General features: G+C 41.1%; 2 protein-coding genes and 1 long non-coding RNA gene across 4 annotated transcripts; 1 reads left to right on the top strand and 2 right to left on the bottom strand.

The window, feature by feature from the left end:
* Window positions 1-1,555: 1,555 nt before the first annotated feature.
* LOC148158281 (uncharacterized) lies at window positions 1,556-5,642 on the bottom strand. Of its 2 annotated transcripts, XR_015763742.1 has the most exons (4): window positions 5,544-5,642; window positions 3,093-3,343; window positions 2,823-2,946; window positions 1,556-1,969 (listed from the first exon to the last, which is right to left on the bottom strand). It is a non-coding gene; the product is annotated as an uncharacterized LOC148158281 (long non-coding RNA). The 2 variants fall into 2 exon arrangements; XR_015763741.1 differs by lacking the exon at window positions 5,544-5,642 and having other exon boundaries at window positions 3,093-4,825.
* Window positions 5,643-5,666: 24 nt separating this feature from the next.
* On the top strand, window positions 5,667-26,050 carry LOC148158279 (solute carrier family 35 member E2A-like). The gene is made up of 8 exons (XM_088007495.1): window positions 5,667-5,672; window positions 5,820-5,932; window positions 20,874-21,001; window positions 21,982-22,102; window positions 22,183-22,236; window positions 22,314-22,386; window positions 22,741-22,886; window positions 24,861-26,050. Exons 1-8 carry the CDS (start codon window positions 5,667-5,669, stop codon window positions 25,087-25,089), a joined length of 870 nt encoding a protein of 289 aa, XP_087863621.1. The 3' UTR covers window positions 25,090-26,050.
* Window positions 6,263-7,452, bottom strand: LOC148158280 (uncharacterized). The gene is made up of 2 exons (XM_088007477.1): window positions 6,375-7,452; window positions 6,263-6,267 (listed from the first exon to the last, which is right to left on the bottom strand). Exons 1-2 carry the CDS (start codon window positions 7,087-7,089, stop codon window positions 6,263-6,265), a joined length of 720 nt encoding a protein of 239 aa, XP_087863603.1. The 5' UTR covers window positions 7,090-7,452.
* Window positions 26,051-26,292: the final 242 nt, after the last annotated feature.

Here is a 26,292-nt window from a genome sequence, read left to right as displayed (position 1 = left end):
TTGTTGGCATATTCTAAATAAGTCTGTTAGCAGCATATTAAAACATTCTATGAATTATTTTGACTGTACTTTGTCATAGTATTTAAAAGTTGAAATTCATCCTCCCACCAACCCATCCATCCACCCACCTTCCCATCCACCCATTCATTCATTTATCCACCCACCCAACCACCCACCCATTCATCCTCCCACCAAGCAATCCATCCATCCATCCATCCATCCATCCATCCATCCATCCATCCATCCATCCATCCATCCACTCATTTATCCACCCACCCATTCATCCTCCCACCAACCCACCCATTCATCCTCCCACCAACCCACCCATTCATCCTCCCACCAACCCATCCATCCATCCATCCATCCATCCATCCATCCATCCATCCATCCATCCATCCATCCATCCATCCATCCATCCATCCATCCTCCCACCAACCCATCCATCCATCCAAGCAATCCATCCACCCATTCATTTATCCAATAAAGACTTCCTGAAAAGATCAAAGTGTAAACTTTTTGGTCAATCACGTTCTAAAGTAAAATATGACAGATTACTGGATTAAGGAAATGTCTAGTATGCTATCACATATAATAATTTTTGAGAATTTGGAAACAGTTGCTTTTTATTTCCCAAAGTTATGGGGGAGAAGAAGAGAGAATGGATCTTTCAGCTGCCTGATAAAATCTGTTCCCCCTCTCTAAAATGGAAACAAATTAATTTACCTGCAAAGTCTTTTACTGTGTTAATTCCCCTTATCATCAACAAGAAATCCTGTGATTTTCATAACATTTGCTCTTTTTTTGACAAAGTTAGGATGGGGGAATAAAATATTTTAACCACCTGATAAAATCCGTTCCCCTTACATCAGGGGTCCCCAAACTACGGCCCGCGCCTCCTCATTTGGTCCGGTCCCCAGAGAGCATTCAGTGTTTTTTTTCATATATATGTGGATTTTTCTTCAACCACCAGGGGTCTCTTGAGCAGATATGAAACTTAGTTTCCCTCAATGGAATATATACTAGTCAGTACCAGTCACCGTTTCGCTCACGGTTTTTTTTCCATTTGCATTCTGGATCTATCTACAAACGCGAATATGTCGTCGGCAGTAATCCAGCCCCCCCCCCCTCCCCCCTCCCCGGTCCACAGTTTCACCCCCCCCCCACCGCCCCCGCCCCTCAACAAAAGTTTTCTAAGGTTTCCTTCTCGAAAAAGTAAGACCGGCCCCCGACCAGAAAAGGGAACAGTTATGTGGCCCTCGCAGGAAAAAGTTTGGGGACCCCTGCCTTACATAAAATGGAAACAAATTAATTTACCTTCAAAGTCTTTTACTGTGTTCATTCCCCTTATGATCAACAAGAAATCCTGTGATTTTCATAACATTTGCTTTTTTTTTTTGCCAAAATAAGTGGACCTATTGGTCAAACGTATTCTCCCACCTGTCACTATTATGACCGTCAACATGTTTACACATCCTGCTCACACACCTAACAAATTTTTATAAATGCAAAGGTGAATATCATAACTAGACACTTTAAAGATGATGTGCACCAAAAATCTTTGTTGTATGTTTATTTAAACATACATTGCTATCCTCTTCTTTGGGAGGTTTGTGGCACTCTTTTTCTCGCCGAGGTGCAACCAAGATTTAATCAGCTCTAGTCATGTGATAATTTAGTCTAAACATGTCATACTGCATACGTATTATCCAAACACTAAACTTTGAATGTTTGCTGAACATTAACTGAAAATTTAATCAGCAAGCTTTTTAGAGTCCTTGAAAGTGAAAAAAAAATTCATTTTTCCTGTGATGTTTGGGTGAACTCTTCTCTGCGGAGGTCGGCCATCTCTCTGGTTCTTCCTGAAGGAGACCCATCAGGAGTTCTGGTGCTGCTCACAGTGCAGACGGTTCTCCTCCCTGTTTACCGTTGTCCCTCTCTCAGCCAGAATCTCCAGTCATTTTTCTTGATCCTTGAATAAACATAACAGAATATGTTCTGGGTGTTATTTATGATTCGTTTGTTAATTAAATTTAATATAAAAATAAGATTAATTTATTTCCTATAATAAATTAAGATTAATTTATTTCCTTAACAATTCCTTCTCCTGTTCCCTCAGAAGGAAAGAGTTTAGGACTCACTAATTACATTTACTCAAATATAGTTGAGTAACTTTTTGAAACTCAAATGAAGTTTTAGGAGTACTGTTACTATGCTGAACTTTTTACTTTTACTCAGGTCATTTTATTATGAAGCATCACTATTCTTATTTAAACAAATATTTTATTTTGTCTTTAAAAAACTAAAAATTCCGCTGAACTTTATATTTTGAGCCCTCTAATTGTGTAATTTTTTAAGATATGAAATAATTGATAACTTGATCAGTTACTCAGTACTTGTATACTTTTTACCAAATGCTTCTTTATTCATGTGTAATTTCTTATTCAGCTACTTTTTACTTAAACATGTAAGTAAGAGATAAACATGAGTAAAAACATGTTTGGAGTACAAATTATGGAACAGTAACCAAATGTTGAGGCACATATGTTGAACAAAAACAGGGAAACTAAGGTGGCCAAGTTATACATCCACAAAGAACTACTGAAATGAATAGTCATAATTACTTTATATGAATACGACATGCATGCATGTGGGCCACACTTGGCACATTTCAGGGATGTAACCAATAGGGACAGATTTTAGCAGGAGTTCAGCTTTTATCCATTCTGCATTCTGTACCCTCACTAAGGTCACTGTATTCAGGTAGTCTGTTTACAAACATCAGCGTTAATTTACCCCCACATTTTTTAAATTAAATGTGTCACCAGTGCATTTGGCCGGGTGTTCCTGCTCCAGAAAGGTGAAGGTCTCTGGTCACCCTGAAGCTGTGAGCCCACTGGAAACAGAGACCAGAGGTCTGCAGGATGATCTGCTGTGACAGCTTAACATCTGAAAACATACACGATAGAAACATTAATGAATGTGCTGCAAAAACAAGCTGTACTTTTGACCTGGTGGCGATCAAAAGTACACCTGTTGGCCTCAAGTTTGGTTACAAATATGACTATAGTTGGAAAACATCAGCGTTAGCTTACCGTCTGGGCAACCGGAGGATCCTGGACGGACAGCAGCGGTGCATGTCTGAAAGATGGCCTCCGATGCAGATCTCCAAGGCTTGCCACCGTCATTCTTTCAGCTCGATGCTCCGTAGAGCTGCCACTGGATATTGCAGTTCACTTACGATGTACAGTCAAGTCTGCTCCTTATAGTTGAATCACAGCTGGTAGCTACGAAGGCGTCCTGAACCTTCAATCGTAAGCCAACTTCAGCGGCCGCTTCGTCCAAACTATAAAAAAACCCCGACGGTGAAGCTCTGAGTCCATCAGAGCCGCCAGCTGAAACACGTTCTGTCTGAGCGGCCACACAAAAATAAAGTCAGGAGTAATAACACTATTTTCTAATGAAGTTGATGAGCTTCTGCTTATTGATAACCCGTTAGTAGGTCGCCATCTTTCTTGAAAGCAAAGTAGGTGTGACGCTAACCAACCAATTGGGGAAGTTGTAGCCTGATGACGTGTCACTCCTCATTTGCATTTATTTTTCCCCCTAAGTTTTGCGGGGAAAATAGAATGTGATAAATAAGAAAATAAGGAAATACTAAATGAATAAGGGAAATTGGAAAATGGGAAAATTAAAAGTTTTTCAAACAAAAGTTAAATGAAAAATAGGTTAAAGAAAAATAAGTACATAAAGAAGGGATATAAGAGAAATTGATTAATGAAAGTGGGAAATAGAAAATCGGGTTAATGGAAAAAGGAAATGGAAAAATGGTTAAATTAAAAGATAGATTAATGAAAAATGGGTAAATAGATAAAGAGATTAATGAAAAATGGGTAAATGAAAAATAGATAAAAGAAAATGGGTAAATAAAAAAGGGATATATGAGAAATTGATTAATGAAAGTGGGAAATAGAAAATCGGGTTAATGGAAAAAGGAAATGGAAAATGGTTAAATTAAAAGATAGATTAATGAAAAATGGGTAAATAGATAAAGAGATTAATGAAAAATGGGTAAATGAAAAATAGATAAAAGAAAATGGGTAAATAAAAAAGGGATATATGAGAAATTGATTAATGAAAGTGGGAAATAGAAAATCGGGTTAATGGAAAAAGGAAATGGAAAAATGGTTAAATTAAAAGATAGATTAATGAAAAATGGGTAAATAGATAAAGAGATTAATGAAAAATGGGTAAATGAAAAATAGATAAAAGAAAATGGGTAAATAAAAAAGGGATATATGAGAAATTGATTAATGAAAGTGGGAAATAGAAAATCGGGTTAATGGAAAAAGGAAATGGAAAATGGTTAAATTAAAAGATAGATTAATGAAAAATGGGTAAATAGATAAAGAGATTAATGAAAAATGGGTAAATGAAAAATAGATAAAAGAAAATGGGTAAATAAAAAAAGGGATATATGAGAAATTGATTAATGAAACTGGGAAATAGAAAATCGGGTTAATGAAAAAAGGAAATGGAAAATGGTTAAATTAAAAGATAGATTAATGAAAAATGGGTAAATAGATAAAGAGATTAATGAAAAATGGGTAAATGAAAAATAGATAAAAGAAAATGGGTAAGTAAAAAAAGGGATATATGAGAAATTGATTAATGAAAGTGGGAAATAGAAAATCAGGTTAATGGAAAAAGGAAATTGAAAAACAGTTAAATTAAAAAAATAGATTAATGAAAAATGGGTAAATGGATAAAGGGATAAATGACAAATAGATAAATAAAAAGAGAAATTGGGAAATTGATAATATGAAAAATAAATAAATTAAAAATTGGTTTAATGAAAAAGCTAAATTATTTATTTAACAATTTTTTTATTTATTTCACTCATTTACTTCATTTTTTTATTTATTTTACTCATTTTTTATTTATTTAACCCATTTATTTATTTATTTAATTTTGGCGCAAATGGCTCTCCATAGAAATGAGCCCGACTTACTGCTGGTAATGCAGACCAAGCTTTATCACTGGTTATATAGGGATCTAAAAGCCCATTTCAAAGGGCCTAGTACCCTACATTCCCAGAGTAGCCCCCAGAGGATTCACAAAGGTACAATGTCAAACTGATTCTCACCCAAACGTAGACTGGGTGAGAACTCCCATGCACCCTCTAGAACCCTGCTGAGAGTGTAAAGCTGGTCCAGTGTTCCATGACTGGGACAAAAATAGCACTGCTCTTCCAGAATACAAGTCTGACTATCTGATGGATCCTCCTTTCCAGAACCCTTGAAAAGACCTTACCAGGGAGGCTTCAGAGTGTGATCCCCCAGTAGTTGGAACACACTCTATGGTCCCCCTTTTTGAATAGGGGGACCAGCACCTGGTTTGTCAATGAAGGAGAACTGTGCCCGTTGTTCACACAATATTGAAAAGTTGTATCAACTAACACAACCCCACAACATCAAGAACTTTCAGGAACTTCAGGAAAATATCATCCATCCACAGGGCCTTGCGTTGCGGTACTTTTTACCCACCTCAGTGACATCTGCACCAGGGATTAGAAAGCGTGACCCAATGTCCTCACTCTCAGCTTCCTCAGTTTAAGACGTGCTGCTGGAATTGAAGAGTTCTTCACAGAATTCTGTCCAATGACACAAATGGAAGTTTCTCTCCAATGACTCCTAAATGATTGGGTAATCTGAAGTACTGTTTGCACAAACAGCCAAACTCATCCACCCTCACGTAGGAGGAGGGACCCTGCCGTGTTGTTCAACGTTTGAACTCCAAAGTGCATTTACCAGATGGGGTAGCAACAAGTATGCCCACTCCTGCACTGTGCCTCTCAGCAATGGCAACTCCAGTGTGAAAGAGTGTCCAATCCCTCTCAAAACGAGTGTTGCCAGAGCCAGAGCAGTGCGTCGAGGTGAGTCCAACTACTTCTAGCTAAAACCTTTCAGTCTCACACACCAGCTTCCCCACTAGAGCGCTGCCATGCCACATTGAGATCTATTTATATTATATTCATATTATATGACGGTGCATTAGTATTCTATGAACAATTTCTCAGAAAGCAATTTCTGATTCTGTAAGATAGCAGTTTGCAGCCATTTCATAAACTTTTGTAGTTATTGCTGCTTGTAAAATACCTAGCAGGGTGTATTTAACTGCAAACATTAATCCATCCACACACATACCCCACCAACTCTTAGATTTAGCAGAAGTTTCCAATTCTGTTGATTTCTCAGCAAAAAATTTAGGCTGCTTAGATTCATCCGTCAAAGTTTTAGCTGAAGTCGCATCTCTGGTAGAAGTCTTTACATGCCTACGTTTGCTTTCTAAAGTTTGTGTTTGAAATGATGTTTTACATGGAGGCTGAAGCTCCTTTAGTTTATAAGTGTCACATTCAGTCTGAGTCGATTTTTCCATTGATTCCGAAATGAAATGCTCAGTCTGTGTAGATTTGTTGGCAAAACGTTTTGGCTGCTTACGACCATTGCTCAAAATTTCCGTTTGAGTTGATTTTTCACATGTAAAGATTTTAGGTTTCTGTTGGTTTTCAACTTTTATAGTTTTTTCAACTTTCTCCAGCAGTATTTGTTCTTGTTGTTTTGTCTCCCTATTTGAGTCTCTTAGAGACTTTGTGAGGTCAGACATTTCACCTATCATGCGATTTTGTTGTTTTATTTGAGCATTAAGTTTTCTGTTTTCCTCCTCCAAGTACAAATTCTTTTTCTCAGAACTCTCTTGTGCGTTTCCTAAAATCGGACATTCATCTATCAAAGCTGTTTCCTTCGACTTCAGCCTAGTGACTTCGGCTTTCAGTACACAAATTTCTTCTGTCAGAGAGCATTGGATCTTTCTTCTTTCTTCTTCGGATTCCATAATATGATCATTCAGTGTTGTTAGTATCGATATTTTGTGTTTTGATTTAGCTGCTTCATCTGAAAGCAGTTTTATTTCACTCTGGAGTTTCTTTTCCCTCTCTTCTGCCTCAAGCTCCTGATTATATAAAGCTTCTCTGAGCTTTTCGTTCTCCTCCTCATATCTTGAGCATCTTCTAAGAAGCAGCAACTGATCCATTTTACCCACCTACTTAAAAAAAAGTCTTTCTTGCTGTGCTTGGTCCTGGCAAATGAATCCAGTGTGTTTTGTAAACTAGTCACATTCTACATGACCGACATTTAATGCGTCATAATGACAACCGGTTCTGACGATCTGTGCTGCCACGTCACTTTTTCCAACCTTTGTGCGTCAAGACAGCTGTCTGTTGTGTACAAACGTGTGTTCTATTATCGGGCTGAGCATGCGCAGTGCCACGATGTAGGATTGATAGAAGAACCAGCACCAGAGAGGAAGAGAAGTCGAGACACCCACTGAACGCGGTAACGTGCCATGTCAGCGCTTTTAGTCAGTTTGAATGGCTTCTGGACGTCACGCAAATAAACCTCGTTCTTTTCTTACTTTCTCCCACAACGCCCGGTAATTATTGAGTAATAATGAAACATTCACTATGTATTTTATCAATGCATTTTTAGACGCGACAGGGATAATTATCAGCGTTATAAATTAAGAAGGAAAAGAGACTAACACATTGTAGGATATATAGAGGGTTCCAGCATGTGGACAGATGAATTACCCGCAGTCTCAGTTGGTAGTGAGCCGGTGTCACAAAAGTTGAGTCGACAAGAGGAGAGTGAGCGTGAATTTTCGAACGTTTTCACAGCTTGTGCTGTGACTCGAGCTATGTTGCGCTCTCAGATGGACAGTGAGAAGAAAACACAAGATGAAAATAAAGACCACAATTTCTTTTTGCCTCTTGCTGACTTCCCATTTCCCGTCACTCGTACTGATTTGATAACTGAACAACGTGCAGATTCCTCATTAAAAGAACTATTTCAGCAGGTTCGTCCGGAGGATGCGGTTTCAGATCACGAAGGTGCGTATTTTCTTCGAGACTCGGTGCTAATGAGAAAATGGGTGCCACATTTTGGTTCTGTTGAACATGCTGTTTTTCAAGTGGTAGTTCCCTCTAAATACCGCGAGGCTCTGTTGAAAGTAGCACATGATGAGTCTGGGCACGCTAAAAACATATGACCGAGTCCTTACATTTTTTTTGGCCTCGTTTGAAGAGGGATATTTCCTCCTATGTTAGAACATGTCATGTCTGTCAGCTAACTGCAAAGCCTAACCAACCTTTGAAACCCACTCCTTTATTACCTATCCCTGTTGCAACAGAACCGTTTGAGCACCTGATTGTTGATTGTGTAGGTCCTTTGCCAAGGTCGCGATTTGGGGCTTGCTATTTGTTGACGGTTATGTGCCAAAGTACTCAATATCCGGCTGCTTACCCGTTACGCACAATAACAGCAAAATATGTGGTGCGTGCTCTTTCTCAGTTCATCTTTGTATTAAGTATTCCTCAGACTATTCAGTCGGACCAAGGCACAAATTTCTCTTCACGTCTTTTTGGTCAGGTGCTAAAACTGCTTCGTGTTAAACACAACAGATCTACGGCTTACCATGCAGAAAGTCAAGGAGCGTTGGAGCGTTTCCATCAGACTTTAAAGTCATTACTTCGCGCTTATTGTAAAGAACTAGGGAAGGACTGGGAGGATGGCTTGCCATGGTTGATGTTGGCTGCTCGGGAGGTTACTCAGGAGAGCATAGGCTTTAGCCCAAATGAGTTGGTGTTTGGACACACCGCTAAGGGTCCCTTGGCAGCTGTGGCAGCGGAGTGGAAAGAACCAGAACCGCCCCAAAATCTGATTGACTACGTGAATGGTTTTAGGCATAGACTGTATGCAGCGCGGAATTTGGCTAAAGAAAAATTATCTGCTAGCCATCATAAAAGAAAATCTTTATTTGATCGTCGAGCAGTGGAATGCTCATTTTTGCCCACGGATCATGTTTTAGCATTGTGCCCCATTACTACATTTCCTTTAAAAGCAAAGTTTTCTGGCCCGTATACAGTGTTAAAGCGACTCTCTGATCAGAACTACCTCATTGAAACGCCTGAGCGCAGAAAAAATACTCAATTGTGCCATGTCAATTTGCTAAAGCCATACTATGCACGAGATTATGAGGAAAAATCATCTGAGCACATACGCCCAGTTTATGCGGTTAATGAGGTTTGTCTGGACACCTGTTCTAACGAGGAGACTGGTACCTTGGACAGCGCCATGACGCATGGGCGTCTTTCCAACTCTGAGTCGCTGCAGAAATTGGATGTATTATTATTATCACATCTTTCTGAACACCATTCAAAACAATTGACTGAGCTGATTTATAGCTTCCCGTGCTTGTTTTCTGATACTCCTGGGCGTACCACTATGTTGGAACATGATATTGATGTGGGTCAAGCGAGTCCGATAAAACAGCATTTCTATCGTGTAAACATGGAGAAACGCAAATGTATTGATGCAGAAGTGAAATATATGTTGGATAATGGGATAGCTGAGCCATCTTCGTCTAGTTGGGCATCTCCCTGCATTTTGGTTCCTATGCCGGATAACAGTGGCGCAACTGCACATGATTATTTATTATTTTGGCGCCCCCTCTGGTGATGCGAAAACATAAATTCCCCCCCCCCCCCCAGGCGACGCTGCGTGGAGTGTAAAAATCGCTACATTTACCTCGTTATGTGCGAGAGGTGAAGGAGCGTGAGGCGCTGAACTGCATGGGAAAATATGAGGGGCCGTTTAGGACAAAATTTACGTTTTGTCTCTCACACACTACCAAAAACTCTCGCATACTCCAAAAAATTACGTTTTGTCTCTCACACACTACCAAAAACTCTCGCATACTCCAAAAAAATAGCCACGCACACTCAAAAAAATTACGTTTTGTCTGTCACACACTACCAAAAACTCTCGCATACTCAAAAAAATTACGTTTTGTCTCTCACACACTACCAAAAACTCTCGCATACTCCAAAAAAATAGCCACGCACACTCAAAAAAAATACGTTTTGTCTCTCACACACCACCAAAAACTCACGCATACTCAAAAAAATAGCCACGCACACTCAAAAAATACTCACGCACATTCAAAAAATACTCAAATTGCGTATACACACTACTAAAATGTCACACACACACAAACGTTAACTTTCTCGCACACATACACTACCAGCTCGCGCACATACACTTCTAACAGCTCGCACATTCACAAACGTTAACTTTCTCGCTCACATACACTACTAACAGCTCGCACACACACACAGACGTTTATCTCTCACATACACAAGACTAAAGTTGAACACACACACAGTACTAAGACTATGGGGTTCCATTTGTATCAAAAATATGGGGTTCCATTTGTATCAAAAAAACGTAGAAGTCATATGTGTAGATGTGTCGTTGCTATGTGTCGTTGGTCTATGTCGTTGGTCTATGTTGCATGTATATGTAGATGTTGCATATGTGTATGTTGCATATGCGTTCGCTGCATATGTGTTTGCTGCATATGTATTTGTTGCATATGTCTACGTTGCATAAGCGTTCGCTGCATATGTGTTTGCTGCATATGTATTTGTTGCATATGTCTACGTTGCATAAGCGTTCGCTGCATATGTGTTCGCTGCACATGTCTACATTGCATATGTCTATGTTGCATATGCGTTCGCTGCATATGTGGTTGATGTCGTTGGTCCATGCTGTTGGTTCATGTCGTTGGTCCTTGTCGTTGGTCCGTGTGGCTATTGCCTGTTTTCTGAGCCATTGAAAAGTCCTGAAGTAGGTCATGTATGATCAAATTTTTTATTAAATATTCCAAAAATATTGGTCTTTCAATATCAGTGATTTCAATAAAATTGTTTTCAAAATGTTAAGATTTCTACCTCGTATTTTCTTTAGGCATTAGTCAGGGCAGCTAAGGAGGTCAAGGGGTCCTTGCCCAGTGTAGGGGGCCCAAAATTTCTTTTTAAATCTGTGATACATCTTCATTTTAAGAAGATTTTTCACTGTTGGCATGTATTTGAACTTATCTCTTTTATTTACTTCAGCGCAGCTCACAGTTTTAAACAAATTCTGTAGGTTTCGGCGTACTTTTTGGGCCTTCTACTGCCTCTAGTGGCATGGGTTGGTAACACAACACCACCCCACGTGGGGTGGTAACACAATATAATTATATTACTAGATCGAAATGCCACAAAGTATTTATTATTAATTCTGGCATTAGGATAATAATCATAATAATAATGTCCCTGTGCAAATTAAAATTCCTTGGAATCTTCTTTAAAACCCCAGATATATTTTCAGCAAGTACTGTTATCTTTACAGCCAAAATGAATACAAACTAGAAAACTCATGTGCTCTTTACATAAATTGAGGAAAACATATTCCTCCTCAAGCCAACAATTCACTTATTCTATTGAAAACTGTGACTATAACATGTTTTAACATACTTTTTTCAGAAGTTAAAACTTTCATTAGGAAAGAAGTATCTTCTTTCCTATGTTGTTGGTCATAACTTCTTTCATTAAAGTTTTAACATGCTTCTTTCATCAAGAAAGAAGTTTTAACATGCTTCTTTCCTAATGAAAGAAGTTTTAACTTCTGAAAGAAGTATGTTAAAACTATGTTATAGTTTATCAGATTGTAAAATGTTTTTCTTGTCTGTACTTTTTTGTTAACTTAAAACAGCATTTTGGCACTTTTTTTTCTTGAACAAAGGTCTTTATGACAGTATGTTACAATTATGTTTGTTAATCAGATTGTGTTCCCAAAATAAAACATGTTCTTCATAAAAGTTGTTATTGTGGTCTATAATGAGGACAAAATATACTCAACATCACAGTTTTCAATAGAATAAGTGAATTGTTGACTGGAGGAGGAATATTTTTTGCTCAATTTATGTAAAGAGCACATGAGTTTTATAGTTTTCATTTTGGCTGTACGGATAACGGTACTCGCTGAACATATATATCTGGGGTTTTAAAGAAGATTCCAAGGAATTTGAATTTGCACAGGGACATTATTACTATGATTATTATCCTAATGCCAGAATTAATACTTTGTGGCATTTCGATCAAGTAATGTAATTATATTGTGTTACCACCCCACGTGGGGTGGTGTTGTGTTACCACCCAACGCCACTAGAGGCAGCAAAAGGCCCAAAAAGTACGCAGAAAACTACAGAATTTGTTTAAAACTGTGAGCTGCGCTGAAGAAAATAAGAGAGAGAAGTCAAAAAACATACAGAGGGTGAAAATCATTCTTAAAATGAAATGAAGATATATAGAAGATTAAAATATAAAATCTGAAGGCCGCGGATCTAAGGGAAATAGCGCTTCCTTCAGGGGGCCAGGATCCCTCGACCTCCTTAGCTGCCCTGAATAATGCCTAAAGAAAATACGAGGTAGAAATCGAAGCATTTTGAAAACAATTTTATTGAAACCACTGATATTGAAAGACAAACATTTTTGGAATATTTAATAAAAACAATTGATCATACATGACCTACTTCAAGACTTTTTAATGGCGAAGAGAACAGGCAATAGCCACAAGGACCAACGACAAGGACCAACAGCATGGACCAACGACATGAACCAACAGCATGGACCAACGACATCAACCACATATGCAGCGAACGCATATGCAAAGTAGACATATGCAACACAGACATGTGCAGCGAACGCATATGCAACGTAGACATATGCAACACAGACATGTGCAGCGAACGCATATGCAACGTAGACATATGCAACACAGACATGTGCAGCGAACGCATATGCAACGTAGACATATGCAACATCTACATGTGCAGCGAACACATATGCAACGTAGACATATGCAACATCTACATGTGCAGCGAACACATATGCAACGTAGACATATGCAGCGAACACATATGCAACATACACATATACATGCAACATAGACCAACGACATAGACCAACGACACATAGCAACGACACATCTACACATATGACTTCTACTTATTTTTGATACAAATGGAACCCCATACAAAAAAACGTAGAAGTCATATGTGTAGATGTGTCGTTGCTATGTGTCGTTGGTCTATGTCGTTGGTCTATGTTGCATGTATATGTAGATGTTGCATATGTGTATGTTGCATATGCGTTCGCTGCATATGTGTTTGCTGCATATGTAGATGTTGCATATGTCTATGTTGCATATGCGTTCGCTGCATATGTGTTCGCTGCACATGTCTATGTTGCATATGTCTATGTTGCATATGCGTTCGCTGCATATGTGGTTGATTATGGGGTTCCATTTGTATCAAAAAAACGTAGAAGTCATATGTGTAGATGTGTCGTTGCTATGTGTCGTTGGTCTATGTCGTTGGTCTATGTTGCATGTATATGTAGATGTTGCATATGTGTATGTTGCATATGCGTTCGCTGCATATGTGTTTGCTGCATATGTAGATGTTGCATATGTCTATGTTGCATATGCGTTCGCTGCATATGTGTTCGCTGCACATGTCTATGTTGCATATGTCTATGTTGCATATGCGTTCGCTGCATATGTGGTTGATGTCGTTGGTCCATGCTGTTGGTTCATGTCGTTGGTCCTTGTCGTTGGTTCATGTAGTTGGTCCTTGTCGTTGGTCCGTGTGGCTATTGCCTGTTTTCTGAGCCATTAAAAAGTCTTGACGTAGGTCATGTATGATCAAATTTTTTATTAAATATTCCAAAAATATTGGTCTTTCAATATCAGTGGTTTCAATAAAATTGTTTTCAAAATGTTAAGATTTCTACCTCGTATTTTCTTTAGGCATTAGTCAGGGCAGCTAAGGAGGTCAAGGGGTCCTTGCCCAGTGTAGGGGGCCCTAAATTTCTTTTTAAATTTGTGATATATCTTCATTTTAAGAAGATTTTTCACTGTTGGCATGTATTTGAACTTATCTCTTTCATTTACTTCAGCGCAGCTCACAGTTTTAAACAAATTCTGTAGGTTTCGGCTTACTTTTTGGGCCTTCTACTGCCTCTAGTGGCGTGGGTTGGTAACACAACACCACCCCACGTGGGGTGGTAGCACAATATAATTACATTACTAGATCGAAATGCCACAAAGTATTTATTATTAATTCTGGCATTAGGATAATAATCATAATAATAATGTCCCTGTGCAAATTAAAATTCCTTGGAATCTTCTTTAAAACCCCAGATATATTTTCAGCAAGTACTGTTATCTTTACAGCCAAAATGAATACAAACTAGAAAACTCATGTGCTCTTTACATAAATTGAGCAAAACATATTCCTCCTCAAGCCAACAATTCACTTATTCTATTGAAAACTGTGACTATAACATGTTTTAACATACTTTTTTCAGAAGTTAAAACTTTCATTAGGAAAGAAGTATCGTCTTTCCTATGTTGTTGGTCATAACTTCTTTCATTAATGAAAGAAGTTTTAACATGCTTCTTTCCTAATGAAAGAAGTTTTAACTTCTGAAAGAAGTATGTTAAAACTATGTTATAGTTTATCAGATTGTAAAATGTTTTTCTTGTCTGTACTTTTTTGTTAACTTAAAACAGCATTTTGGCACTTTTTTCTTGAACAAAGGTCTTTATGACAGTATGTTACAATTATGTTTGTTAATCAGATTGTGTTCCCAAAATAAAACATGTTCTTCATAAAAGTTGTTATTGTGGTCTATAATGAGGACAAAATATACTCAACATCACAGTTTTCAATAGAATAAGTGAATTGTTGACTGGAGGAGGAATATTTTTTGCTCAATTTATGAAAAGAGCACATGAGTTTTATAGTTTTCATTTTGGCTGTACGGATAACGGTACTCGCTGAACATATATATCTGGGGTTTTAAAGAAGATTCCAAGGAATTTCAATTTGCACAGACTTATTATTATTATTATTATTATTATTATTATTATTATTATTATTATTATTATTATTATTATTATTATTATTTTATTATTATTATTATCCTAATGCCAGAATGAATGATAAACAATAAAGACTTTGTGGCATTTTGACTTAGTAATATAATTACATTAGTTGTGTTACCACCACCACGCCACTAGAGGCAGTAGAAGGCCCAAAAAGATGTGACTAAGTTGCAGATTTAGAAGTATGTCGGAAACTACAGAATTTGCTTGAAACTGTTAGCTGCGCTAAAGAAAATAAGAGAGAGAAGTTAAAAAACATACAGAGGGGGGAAAATCATTCTTAAAATGAAATGAAGATATATCGCAGATTAAAAAATAAAATAAAATCTGAAGGCCGCGGATCTATGGGAAATAGCGCTCCCTTCAGGGGGCCAGGATCCCTCGACCTCCTCAGCTGCCCTGACTAATGCCTAAAGAAAATACGAGGTAGAAATCTAAGCATTTTGAAAACAATTTTATTGAAACCACTGATATTTAAAGACCAACATTTGTGTAATATTTAATAAAAAATTGATCATACATGACCTAATTCAAGACTTTTTAATGGCGAAGAGAACAGGCAATAGCCACACGGACCAACGACAAGGACCAACGACACGGACCAACGACAAGAACCAACAGCATGGACCAACGACATCAACCACATATGCAGCGAACGCATATGCAACGTAGACATATGCAACATCTACATATAAAACATAGACATATGCAACATCTACATATTCAGCAAACACATATGCAGCGAACGCATATGCAACATACACATATGCAACATGTACATATACATGCAACATAGACCAACGACATAGACCAACGACACATAGCAACGACACATCTACACATATGACTTCTACGTTTTTTTGATACAAATGGAACCCCATACTAAGACTCGTTTTTTGAATGTGTGAGAGTCAGACTTTTTTTGAATGTGCGAGAGCCAGACTCTTTTTGAATGTGTGAGAGCGAGACTCTTTTTGAATGTGTGAGAGTTGTCACGGAAGAGGCGGGGCATAATTTTTGGATCAAACTGCGCATGCGTAGATCCTAAACATAAGTTTCGATTGTTGACTCACTGTATGTTCTATTACTTAGTATATTTGTGCTTTTAAATATATATAAATATATTGAAACTATCTTTCAATAGTTACCTTATATTAAACTATGTTAAGGACAAATGTCAAACATAGTGCAAATATTTTGAAAACACAGTAAAAGATCTTGCAGGTATATTAATCTCCTTCCTCCTTCATCAGAAATGAAAAATTATAAATGCACACTACGTGTTGGGAGCCTGTGTTTGATGACTGACTTTTATTTGTCAGGCTTACGAGACAAAAGCTGAAAAAAGATCGATTTTCTTCGCTTTCAAAATAACACAAAACAGCGAAAAATGACCTCCACACCAGACCTCGTTTATTTATGTATGTATTTTTATTTTGATAACTGCCGGTTAAACTGAAAGTTACACATTGACATGATTATATGAGTAGTTTTTACCGAGAAATCGATCAGAAGCGCCGTGAAAATGGTCAGATTCACCGGATCCGCGTCTCTGGCTGCAATGCGCGCTCCCGTCACAGGGGGAACAGAATTTCTCACAAGACCTCTTAATAATTCCTGTAATGCTAAAACGAGTCTTAGTACTGTGTGTGTGTTCAACTTTAGTCTTGTGTATGTGAGAGATAAACGTCTGTGTGTGTGTGCGAGCTGTTAGTACAGTGTATGTGAGCGAGCTGATAGTGTATGTGAGCGAGAAAGTTAACGTTTGTGTGTGTGTGACATTTTAGTAGTGTGTATACGCAATTTGAGTATTTTTTGAATGTGCGTGAGTATTTTTTGAGTGTGCGTGGCTATTTTTTTGAGTATGCGTGAGTTTTTGGTTGTGTGTGAGAGACAAAACGTAATTTTTTGGAGTATGCGAGAGTTTTTGGTAGTGTGTGAGAGACAAAACGTAAATTTTGTCCTAAACGGCCCCTCATAGGAAAACATAATCGGCGCGTCGCCCCCTCCAGACGGGGTTTTTGGCGCCCCCTCTGGTGCTGCGCCCCTATGCGTTGCATACGCTGCATACCCCCTTTTTGCGCCTCTGCCGGACTGTCATAAAGTGTGGTTGATGGTGGTGAGGAGAGACGCAGCGAACCCAGGTTATGGTGAAGATAATGAATTTAATGATGCAGCTCACAGTCCAACAGGCAGCACGGCGGAAGGTAGCACACAGCTAACACCGGTAGCAACTGGATAACGGACTGAATATACGAGCTAGGCCGACGCAGGACTTCACAGTTCTACTGCCGTACGACACTCAGACAAACTTACAATAGACATAGACACGACGACACAGATTAACGACAAGGACCCGACGAGGAACACAGACAACAGGTGGGTTTAAATACAGACGGGGTAATCAAGGGAATACGACACACCTGGGGAGCAAACAGGGAGGACAGAGACTCACAGGGAACACAGGACTGAACACAGAAGAACTCCAAAATAAACACACAGAAACCCAGGGATCATGACAGTACCCCCCCCTCAAGGGCGGATACCAGACGCCCACAAAAACAGAAAAGTCCAAAAACCAAAAACAACCCAGCAGGGTGGGCGGAGGGGCGACGGCAGGAGGGCCAGAGTCCAGAAAACAGTCCAAAACACAAAACAAAACTACCCATCAGGGTGGGCGAGGAAGCGAGGAGGCGGGTCCGGCGGTCTCTTCCGCCGGCGCAGGAAACGGAGACGTAGAGGCGGGTCCGGCGGGCGGCGTCTCCGGCGCAGAAAGCCGAGACGTGGAGGCGGGTCCGGCGGGCGGCGTCTCCGGCGCAGAAAGCCGAGACGTGGAGGCGGGTCCGGCGGGCGGCGTCTCCGGCGCAGAAAGCCGAGACGTGGAGGCGGGTCCGGCGGGCGGCGTCTCCGGCGCAGAAAGCCGAGACGTGGAGGCGGGTCCGCCAGGCCGGCTGGAAACTCGGGCGGAGCAGACTCTGGAAACTCGGGCGGAGCAGACTCTGGAAACTCGGGCGGAGCAGACTCTGGAAACTCGGGCGGAGCAGACTCTGGAAACTCGGGCGGAGCAGACTCTGGAAACTCGGGCGGAGCAGACTCTGGAAACTCGGGCGGAGCAGACTCTGGAAACTCGGGCGGAGCGGGCTCGGGGAGCTCTGGCTCGGGGGGCGGCTGCGCTCCGGCAGCAGACTCGGGGAGCTCTGGCTCGGGGGGCGGCTGCGCTCCGGCAGCAGACTCGGGGAGCTCTGGCTCGGGGGGCGGCTGCGCTCCGGCAGCAGACTCGGGGAGCTCGGGGGGCGGCTGCGCTCCGGCAGCAGACTCGGGGAGCTCGGGGGGCGGCTGCGCTCCGGCAGCAGACTCGGGGAGCTCGGGGGGCGGCTGCGCTCCGGCAGCAGACTCGGGGAGCTCGGGGGGCTGCGCTCCGGCAGCAGACTCGGGGAGCTGGAACGCAGCTGGAGACGGGCAGACGGAGGTGGCGGCTGGAGACGGGCAGACGGAGGTGGCGGCTGGAGACGGGCAGACGGAGGTGGCGGCTGGAGACGGGCAGACGGAGGTGGCGGCTGGAGACGGGCAGACGGAGGTGGCGGCTGGAGACGGGCAGACGGAGGTGGCGGCTGGAGACGGGCAGACGGAGGTGGCGGCTGGAGACGGGCAGACGGAGGTGGCGGCTGGAGACGGGCAGACGGAGGTGGCGGCTGGAGACGGGCAGACGGAGGTGGCGGCTGGAGACGGGCAGACGGGGGTGGCTGGAGCGGATGCTGGAACTGGCGGAGGAGGCTTGAACGGTGGGGGTGACAGAACTCTGACGGGTGTGGTGAATACTTGCTTGTGCAGAAATTCTTCATAAAGTTCTTGAACAAGGTCCAGCATGAACGGGTCGGCGTGAAACATGTTAGACAGGGTACTGAAGTCCTCCTCGAACTGGATGTTATAGATGTCCGGAGATCTGAGGAACGGGTAAACGGGTGGAGCTGTGGCGGTGGTTGCTGGGTCCATGTTGGCGTTCCTCACCGATCTGGTCGGGTCCTACTGTCATAAAGTGTGGTTGATGGTGGTGAGGAGAGACGCAGCGAACCCAGGTTATGGTGAAGATAATGAATTTAATGATGCAGCTCACAGTCCAACAGGCAGCACGGCGGAAGGTAGCACACAGCTAACACCGGTAGCAACTGGATAACGGACTGAATATACGAGCTAGGCCGACGCAGGACTTCACAGTTCTACTGCCGTACGACACTCAGACAAACTTACAATAGACATAGACACGACGACACAGATTAACGACAAGGACCCGACGAGGAACACAGACAACAGGTGGGTTTAAATACAGACGGGGTAATCAAGGGAATACGACACACCTGGGGAGCAATCAACAGGGAGGACAGAGACTCACAGGGAACACAGGACTGAACACAGAAGAACTCCAAAATAAACACACAGAAACCCAGGGATCATGACACGGATAATACATTCCGCTTTTGTTCTGACTATAGAAAGTTGAATGCTGTCACAAAGCCTGAATCATTTCCACTTCCCAGAATGGATGATTGTGTGGATCAAGTTGGTTCGGCTAAATTCGTTAGCAGGTTTGACTTACTTAAAGGTTACTGGCAAGTTCCTTTGACAGAACGTGCGCGGGAGTTAGCTGCGTTTGTTACTCCTTCTGGGTTGTATTCATACACAGTTATGCCGTTTGGACTTCGGAATGCTCCCGCTACTTTTCAGCGATTAATGAATTATGTAGTGGGTGATATGCCGGGTTGCGCGGTGTATTTGGATGATGTAGTGATTTATTCTGATACTTGGGAACAACACATAGAGCGCATTCACGACTTGTTTACTCGCTTGGCGGGGGCAGGGCTTACAGTTAATCTTGCTAAGTGTGAATTTGCGAAAGCAACCGTGACATATCTAGGCCATGTTGGGCAGGGTCAAGTGCGCCCAGTCGCAGACAAGGTACAAGCAGTACATAACTTTCCTGTTCCTGTTACAAAAAAGGATCTCATGCGTTTTCTTGGTCTAGTTGGTTATTATCGTTGTTTTTGTAAAAACTTTTCTTCTGTAGTAGCCCCATTAACCAGCTTGCTGGCTAAGGATGCTAAGTTTGACTGGTCTCCTTCTTGTCAGCATGCGTTTGAGCAGGTAAAACAGCTTCTTTGCTGTGCTCCGGTTTTGGCTGCCCCACGTTTGAATGCTCCTTTTCAGCACCATGTGGACGCCAGCTATGTGGGTGCAGGTGCAGTTTTGACACAAGTGGATGACCTGGGAAATTGCAAGCCAGTCAGTTATTTTTCAAAAAAAAATTTTAACAAACATCAGCTTAATTATTCTGTGATCGAAAAGGAGACACTTGCTTTAATCCTGGCTTTGCAGCACTTTGATGTTTACCTGGGTGGTGGTGCTCCTATTGTATATACGGATCATAATCCGCTTACATTTTTGACGACGCTAAAATGTCCAAATCAGCGTTTGGTTCGTTGGTTGGTGGTTGGTTGCTCTTTTTGCAGTCTTTTTCTTTGGGCATCCGGTACGTAAAAGGGCGAGATAACGTAGTTGCTGATGCGCTTTCTCGTGCCCCTGTATTGTAAACCATAATACATTCTAGATCTAATGGTTTTTTTTTGTTGTTGTTGTTGTTGTTTTCTTCTTTTTTGACTCGGGATTCCCTTGTGGGAACCCGTGTTTTGTGGGTGGGGGTGTGACGTGCCCCTCCACTCTACATAGAGGGATCCGCCATGTATTAGTTGTGTTTTGTCCCAAGGCGGGACCAGGATTCACCAGGGCCCGCGCGTCCTCGCTATATAAGCAGCCTTCTCCAGCGCGTGAGAGAGGGGAGAGGAGTTGAAGTGGGCTTGGTGCTGAGTCGGCTTCTCCACCCAGCTCTGCTCTACAGAGGTGGCTCTTCCCTGACCATCATTACATTACCGATACAATCTTCAGAAATGCAAATTAGTCATCACTCAGCTGCATTGTCTGTGCTCTTGTTAGGTTCACCACCGTGGTTCTGGGTTTGGTGAGTCTGAAGAACGTGGCGGTGTCATTCGCTGAAACGGTGAAGAGCTCGGCGCCCATTTTTACTGTGATCATGTCCAGGTTGATCCTTGGAGAATACACAGGTGAACAAACATGTTCTTACTGTAGTAAATCAGGCTTTGTTTTCTATTTGGCTAAGGGATTGCTCCTTTCATAATCAGAATGACATCAGATTTCATTTGTTAGGCCACTCAACCTGAGGGATGTGCAAAGTTATGTTGACATATATAAGACATCCCTTATCTGCAGGAGAGCCTTTGATAGACAGCTGAGCAAATTGTAAATAAAGTGGAATCTTGAAGCTCTACAGCAGCTTTGATCAGAGTAAGCGATAGCGACTCAGAATAACTTCAGGATGCTCACTGAAGTAGAAGTGTCTCTCTATGCCAGGCCATTGGCTAATAGAAATCAGGTTTCATCCTGAAAGTAGCAGTGAGGTGTTTGCACATCCTGTAATTAAACATTTTAAATTAATGTACCTAAAATGAAGGCCTTAAAATGTCTTACATTAATAAAAAAAAATTCAAGTTTAAATACGTCAAATACGAGTCGGTACTAATTAATCTTGTATATGTAGTTTTCTGTCGGGCAAAAATGTGAGACCTCTTCATTCACTGCATTCTGTGACTTGAGGCAGGTTAGGCTAATGCTAACTACCTGCTAATGTACCCTTGCTAGTTAGTTAGCTGGCTTTTTTGCGTACATCATGAGTAATTGCAAATTTATTACCAGCTGGCTGGACGACGTTTGTTTTCGCGAGGCTGAGTATATTCAGCACAAAAAAACAACAAAAAAAAACAGAAAAAGAACTTTTAATTATGACACTCTGGGGAGTTTAGGCTGTAGAGAGCCATATTCAGTGTGATGAGCCACAAACAGACCCCACAAATGTTACAGTTGCTACTCTTTTGGATTTCCCAGCCATCTCCTTTATTTACATATGTATATTTTGTCTTTGATTCAATGTGGCATTAAAAGGGGCTTTAAAAAGTCTTAAATCTGACTTGCTGAAACCTGCAGATAACCTGAGCGGTGACTCATTTATTTGTTTTCCAATCTTCAGGCCTCTGGGTAAACCTGTCCCTGTTTCCTGTCATGGCTGGCCTGGCCCTCTGCACGGCGTCGGAGATCAGCTTCAACATGCTCGGTTTCTGCGCCGCGCTCTCCACTAACATCATGGACTGGTCTCTGCCCCAGCGCTAGCTCCACGCAGCCGCTTCTCAACTGTGAACACTTTGACTAACCGCTTATTTCTCTATCCCAGCCTGCAGAACGTTTTCTCCAAGAAACTGCTGAGTGGGGACACGTACAGATTTAGGTAGAAGAATTAAAGATCACCTCATTTTTAACATTGTGTTTTAAAGACTCTCTAAATCAGTGTTGCCATTCTCGTAGCCCCCCGGAACTGCAGTTTTACACCAGTGCAGCAGCAGTCATTATGCTGATCCCTGCCTGGCTGTTCCTCCTGGTGAGTAAACACACATTCCCTTATTTATTTTCATCTGAATTGTCGATGCAGCTAATTAAATATCTTTAGAGGCCGTAGTCCCATTAAAATTCTATTAAAACAAATTGAAATGCTTGCCACACATCATGTGAACATCGTGTGCAGCTGTCCTTGTACCGCAAAATTGCTCAGATAAAATCTCATTGAAGGTTTTGATTATAAAGTGACAACATCTGAAAACATGATATGGTACAGGGTGCTGGGCGATGTATCAGCCCAGCTCTGTTTGCTGAGGTCAAAGTGCTCCACTGATGAGTGATAAGACTGAAAAAGTACAGATGGAATAATTAATGACTCTTGTCTCCATGTTTCCAGGACGTCCCGGCAGCTGGAAAGAGTGGACAGAGCTTCTTGTTCAATCAGGATGTTATCCTGTTACTGCTTTTTGACGGCGGTCTGTTTCACCTACAGAGTGTCACGGCCTACGCCTTGATGGGACGGATTTCCCCCGTCACTTTCAGGTAGCACCAATCCACAAACTCTCACCGGGAACGAGGCCTGTCATGAGGACAAATTTTGATGAGTCATAAATTGTCCCAGAAATGATTGGGATAAACAATATTATTGTCATTTTAAGACTTTTTTTCATGTAGAAATAGTAATAATGGCTTATTAACCCTTTCATGCATAGAGGTCTCTACAGTGGACAGCTGTCTAAAAGCCATTTTCTTGTGCTTCTTGTGGATTTTTATGTTATAAATGCACTGAAGTGAGCACTAATGCATCATAAAATACACTATCAACTACTGGCCATCAGCTGCAAATGCAACAAGTTATTTTTTGTTAAATCCAATATGGCCGACAGACAAAAAAATCATCCCAACCGACAGATAATCCCTAAAGAACAATACTACGGTACTGATGCATTTTTCAAATAACAACTTTGTATTTGGAGAAAATTACAATTGATCACTTAAAATAAAATATTTTTTTTATGCCTTAAGAAAATTTAAAAAACCCTGACACAAAGGATCATAATTCATACATGAAAGGGTTAACACTCGACACTTTAGCTATCCAAAATGAACTAACAAAACAATCATTAAAACTAATTATGTAGCCAAAATTACATTTCAGAAAAATAATAATTCTTAGGGCACAAACAGGCAAAAGCGGCGGATAGTACAAACTAAATGCTTCATACTGGGAGACAAATGTTTGCAGAGTTTCTCAAAATGGTGGCTTTTCAACGACATGTAAGGGGAGCATCTCTTTAGCGACTGTTGTCCAAACAGAAACGATCTCGCTCATTTTCATTTACATTGCAATTAATTGAAGTATTGCTTATTATGACAGGCTTACTGGGAACCATTTTAATTTGCTTTAATTTATCTTCCTGGACCTATTTCAACATTTCACAACAGACTTTATCAGGTGAGCTTTCCAGAGGTGAGCTATTGAACGTGTTCGCTGTTATCTCCAGCGCAACAAAGTCCAGGTGAAGTTGGGATTAATCCTGAGATAATGTGTTGTGTGTGGTCACATGTACTCCCTCCTAATGTTCACCACAGTTTAGTCCTAATAACCCACTCTTATTTTAACAGAGTAAAAAAAAAGATGGTGACTGGTTTTGCTGGTTTGTTGAGAAAAGGAAAAACTAACCGTCACCTGTGAAGGCTGTCAGATTGATCGCTGTGATTATTCCTTCAAGTTTGAGTGAAACCTGCGATGAAAACATAGGAGGAAATAAATATAATTCTAAGAATAGCTAACAGCAGATGCCAAATTAAGTTGCGTAAAAAGTGTTGCAGTGAAAATAAGACACATTATTTCCTTTTAGAAGCCTTAGAGTCTTATCACTGTTCACACTCGTAATAAAACGCTGCGTAAAAGTGTGCAGAGAAAAAAAGCAGATGTTGGTGCTAATTCTCATATCAGGTTTTCAGAAATGTGTTTTAAATGGTTGAAAGATCCTTGAAGGAAAGTAAGGAAACTTGTTTAAAGTGACTTGCTTGGTTTGAATTTGACCTGTTTGCCGTGAGTCAGCAGAATATGTAATATGCTGATCCTTTGCTGTTGCGCTCATATCTGCGGTGAACATCAGCGCCGCAGAACCTCTTTTATTGCTGATCTTCACTCGGCACACCGCAGCTGAAACTGTGGTATATTCAGACATAAAATTTTATCTGATTGTACAGATCTGACCATCCACATGGCAGCTGAGAAAGAAGAGAAGTGTGGTCAGATATTGATTGTAATTCAGCAAGTTCCCTCGACGAACCCTAAGGTTTTTTTCTCTTGTCTTAAATTTATTTCGAGGCGGCATTAAAATGTCTTAAATTTGACTTGCTGAGTCCTGCAGACACCCTGCAGAGGCACAAATATGACATGGAAATGTAGGTATGGTTTCACACTGTATAGTCGACGAGGAGCAATTCTGAAGGTGTGCTTGAGATTTAAAAACCCAGCAGCAACGACTCTTCCCTCGTCCTCAGTGTCGCCAGCACGGTGAAGCACGCCCTGTCGGTTTGGCTGAGCGTCATCGTGTTCAGCAACCAGATCACCCTGCTCAGCGCCACCGGCACCGTCGTCGTCTTCATCGGCGTCCTCCTGTACAACAAGGCCCGGCAGATCCAGAGGGAGACTCTGCAGGCCATGGTGGCCGAGCAGAGCAGCAGACCACTCCTGCGGGACCAGGACTTTGAACCCTCACAGGTGAAGTGAGGATTGAATGCCACATATTCCAGATAAACACGGCCTTCATGGAGGCAAAGTTGAACGGGGACATCTGTTAGATTAAAACCCCTCTGCATTCCTGTTGATACGAGACAAACACTATTTCTTTACCACCCGTTTTAACCTCATGAGCCCTTTAAACATCCTCGTTTTGTGTCTTTTATTTTATTTTTTTTAAAGCGGTCAACATGAGAAGCTCAGGGAAGTGCTGCTTGGTTCTTTATTCTGTGGTAGAGACGTTGCTAAACGTGTCGGAGCTGCAGCTTTTAAACTGTCTCGGGTTGTGCAGTCCGTACTGCGTCGTCCAGCGCATCCTTAAAAACTCACTGAAGGTTATAAATATGTGAAAGACTCTTTGGTGCCTGAATTTTGGTTGTTGTTGTTGTTTGGCTTGACACATTTGTAGGAAAATGTGAAATATTAGAAAGCCATGATTTGCATTCTAGGAATGCTTCTGTCGTGTAAATGTTTGTTTTTTGTTTCTGCAAACAAAAAGAAAAAAAAGGACTTTGTGACCACAGTCATGTTGGCTGGAGTTTGTGTACACAGCAGAGGGTCTTATGACACACCGGTTATCAGTCATCATCTCTATTATTCTTCTACTCTTTCATGAAGTTTTGTGCCAAAAGGTGCAGCTTTATCTTTTTCTTTGTGATCAGATTTACAGCAAGAGCTGAACGAATCGAACATAAACATTTTATCAACGTTCAGCCTTCGCTTTGCGTTGTTGCTTTTTGTTTGCGGTTTGACCGTTTTCAAGTTTGTGCACATAAACAGACGTGGATGTTTTTGTTATCTTCTAACTTAAATCTGTTTTAAATAAAGAAGGTGAAAAGAACCAACCATAAGCTGTATGTCTGAGGTTTTCCAAACTAAAGATGTAAATCTATCTGTGAGAGTTTATCGATATGCTGTTCACTACAGAAAAATAAACGTTTTCCTCCCTGCAGCAGGTTGTCTAAGTCATTCATTTGGTCTGCAAGTCCTGGCCGTCTTCAACCTTTACAATCCAAGGAGCCATTTTCTGCCCTCAGTCGAGGTAAATAAAACGGGTCTAGAGCCACAAATATTACCTGACCTTTTGGAAAAAAAGACCTTTTTTGACGAATATCTACTACAGAAAATCTGTTATTTTTAAAGAGCAACAACTCTACTCCTATTTTAGGTTTTGACACAAAAGCAAACCTTTTC

The sequence above is a fragment of the Poecilia mexicana genome, unplaced genomic scaffold (genome assembly GCF_051168715.1).
Source record: "Poecilia mexicana isolate PSO_F unplaced genomic scaffold, ASM5116871v1 scaffold_7, whole genome shotgun sequence".
In the NCBI taxonomy this organism is placed as follows: Eukaryota; Metazoa; Chordata; class Actinopteri; order Cyprinodontiformes; family Poeciliidae; genus Poecilia; species Poecilia mexicana.
Note: the sequence above shows the minus strand (reverse complement) of the source record. Positions and strands in the feature narration are given on the sequence as shown.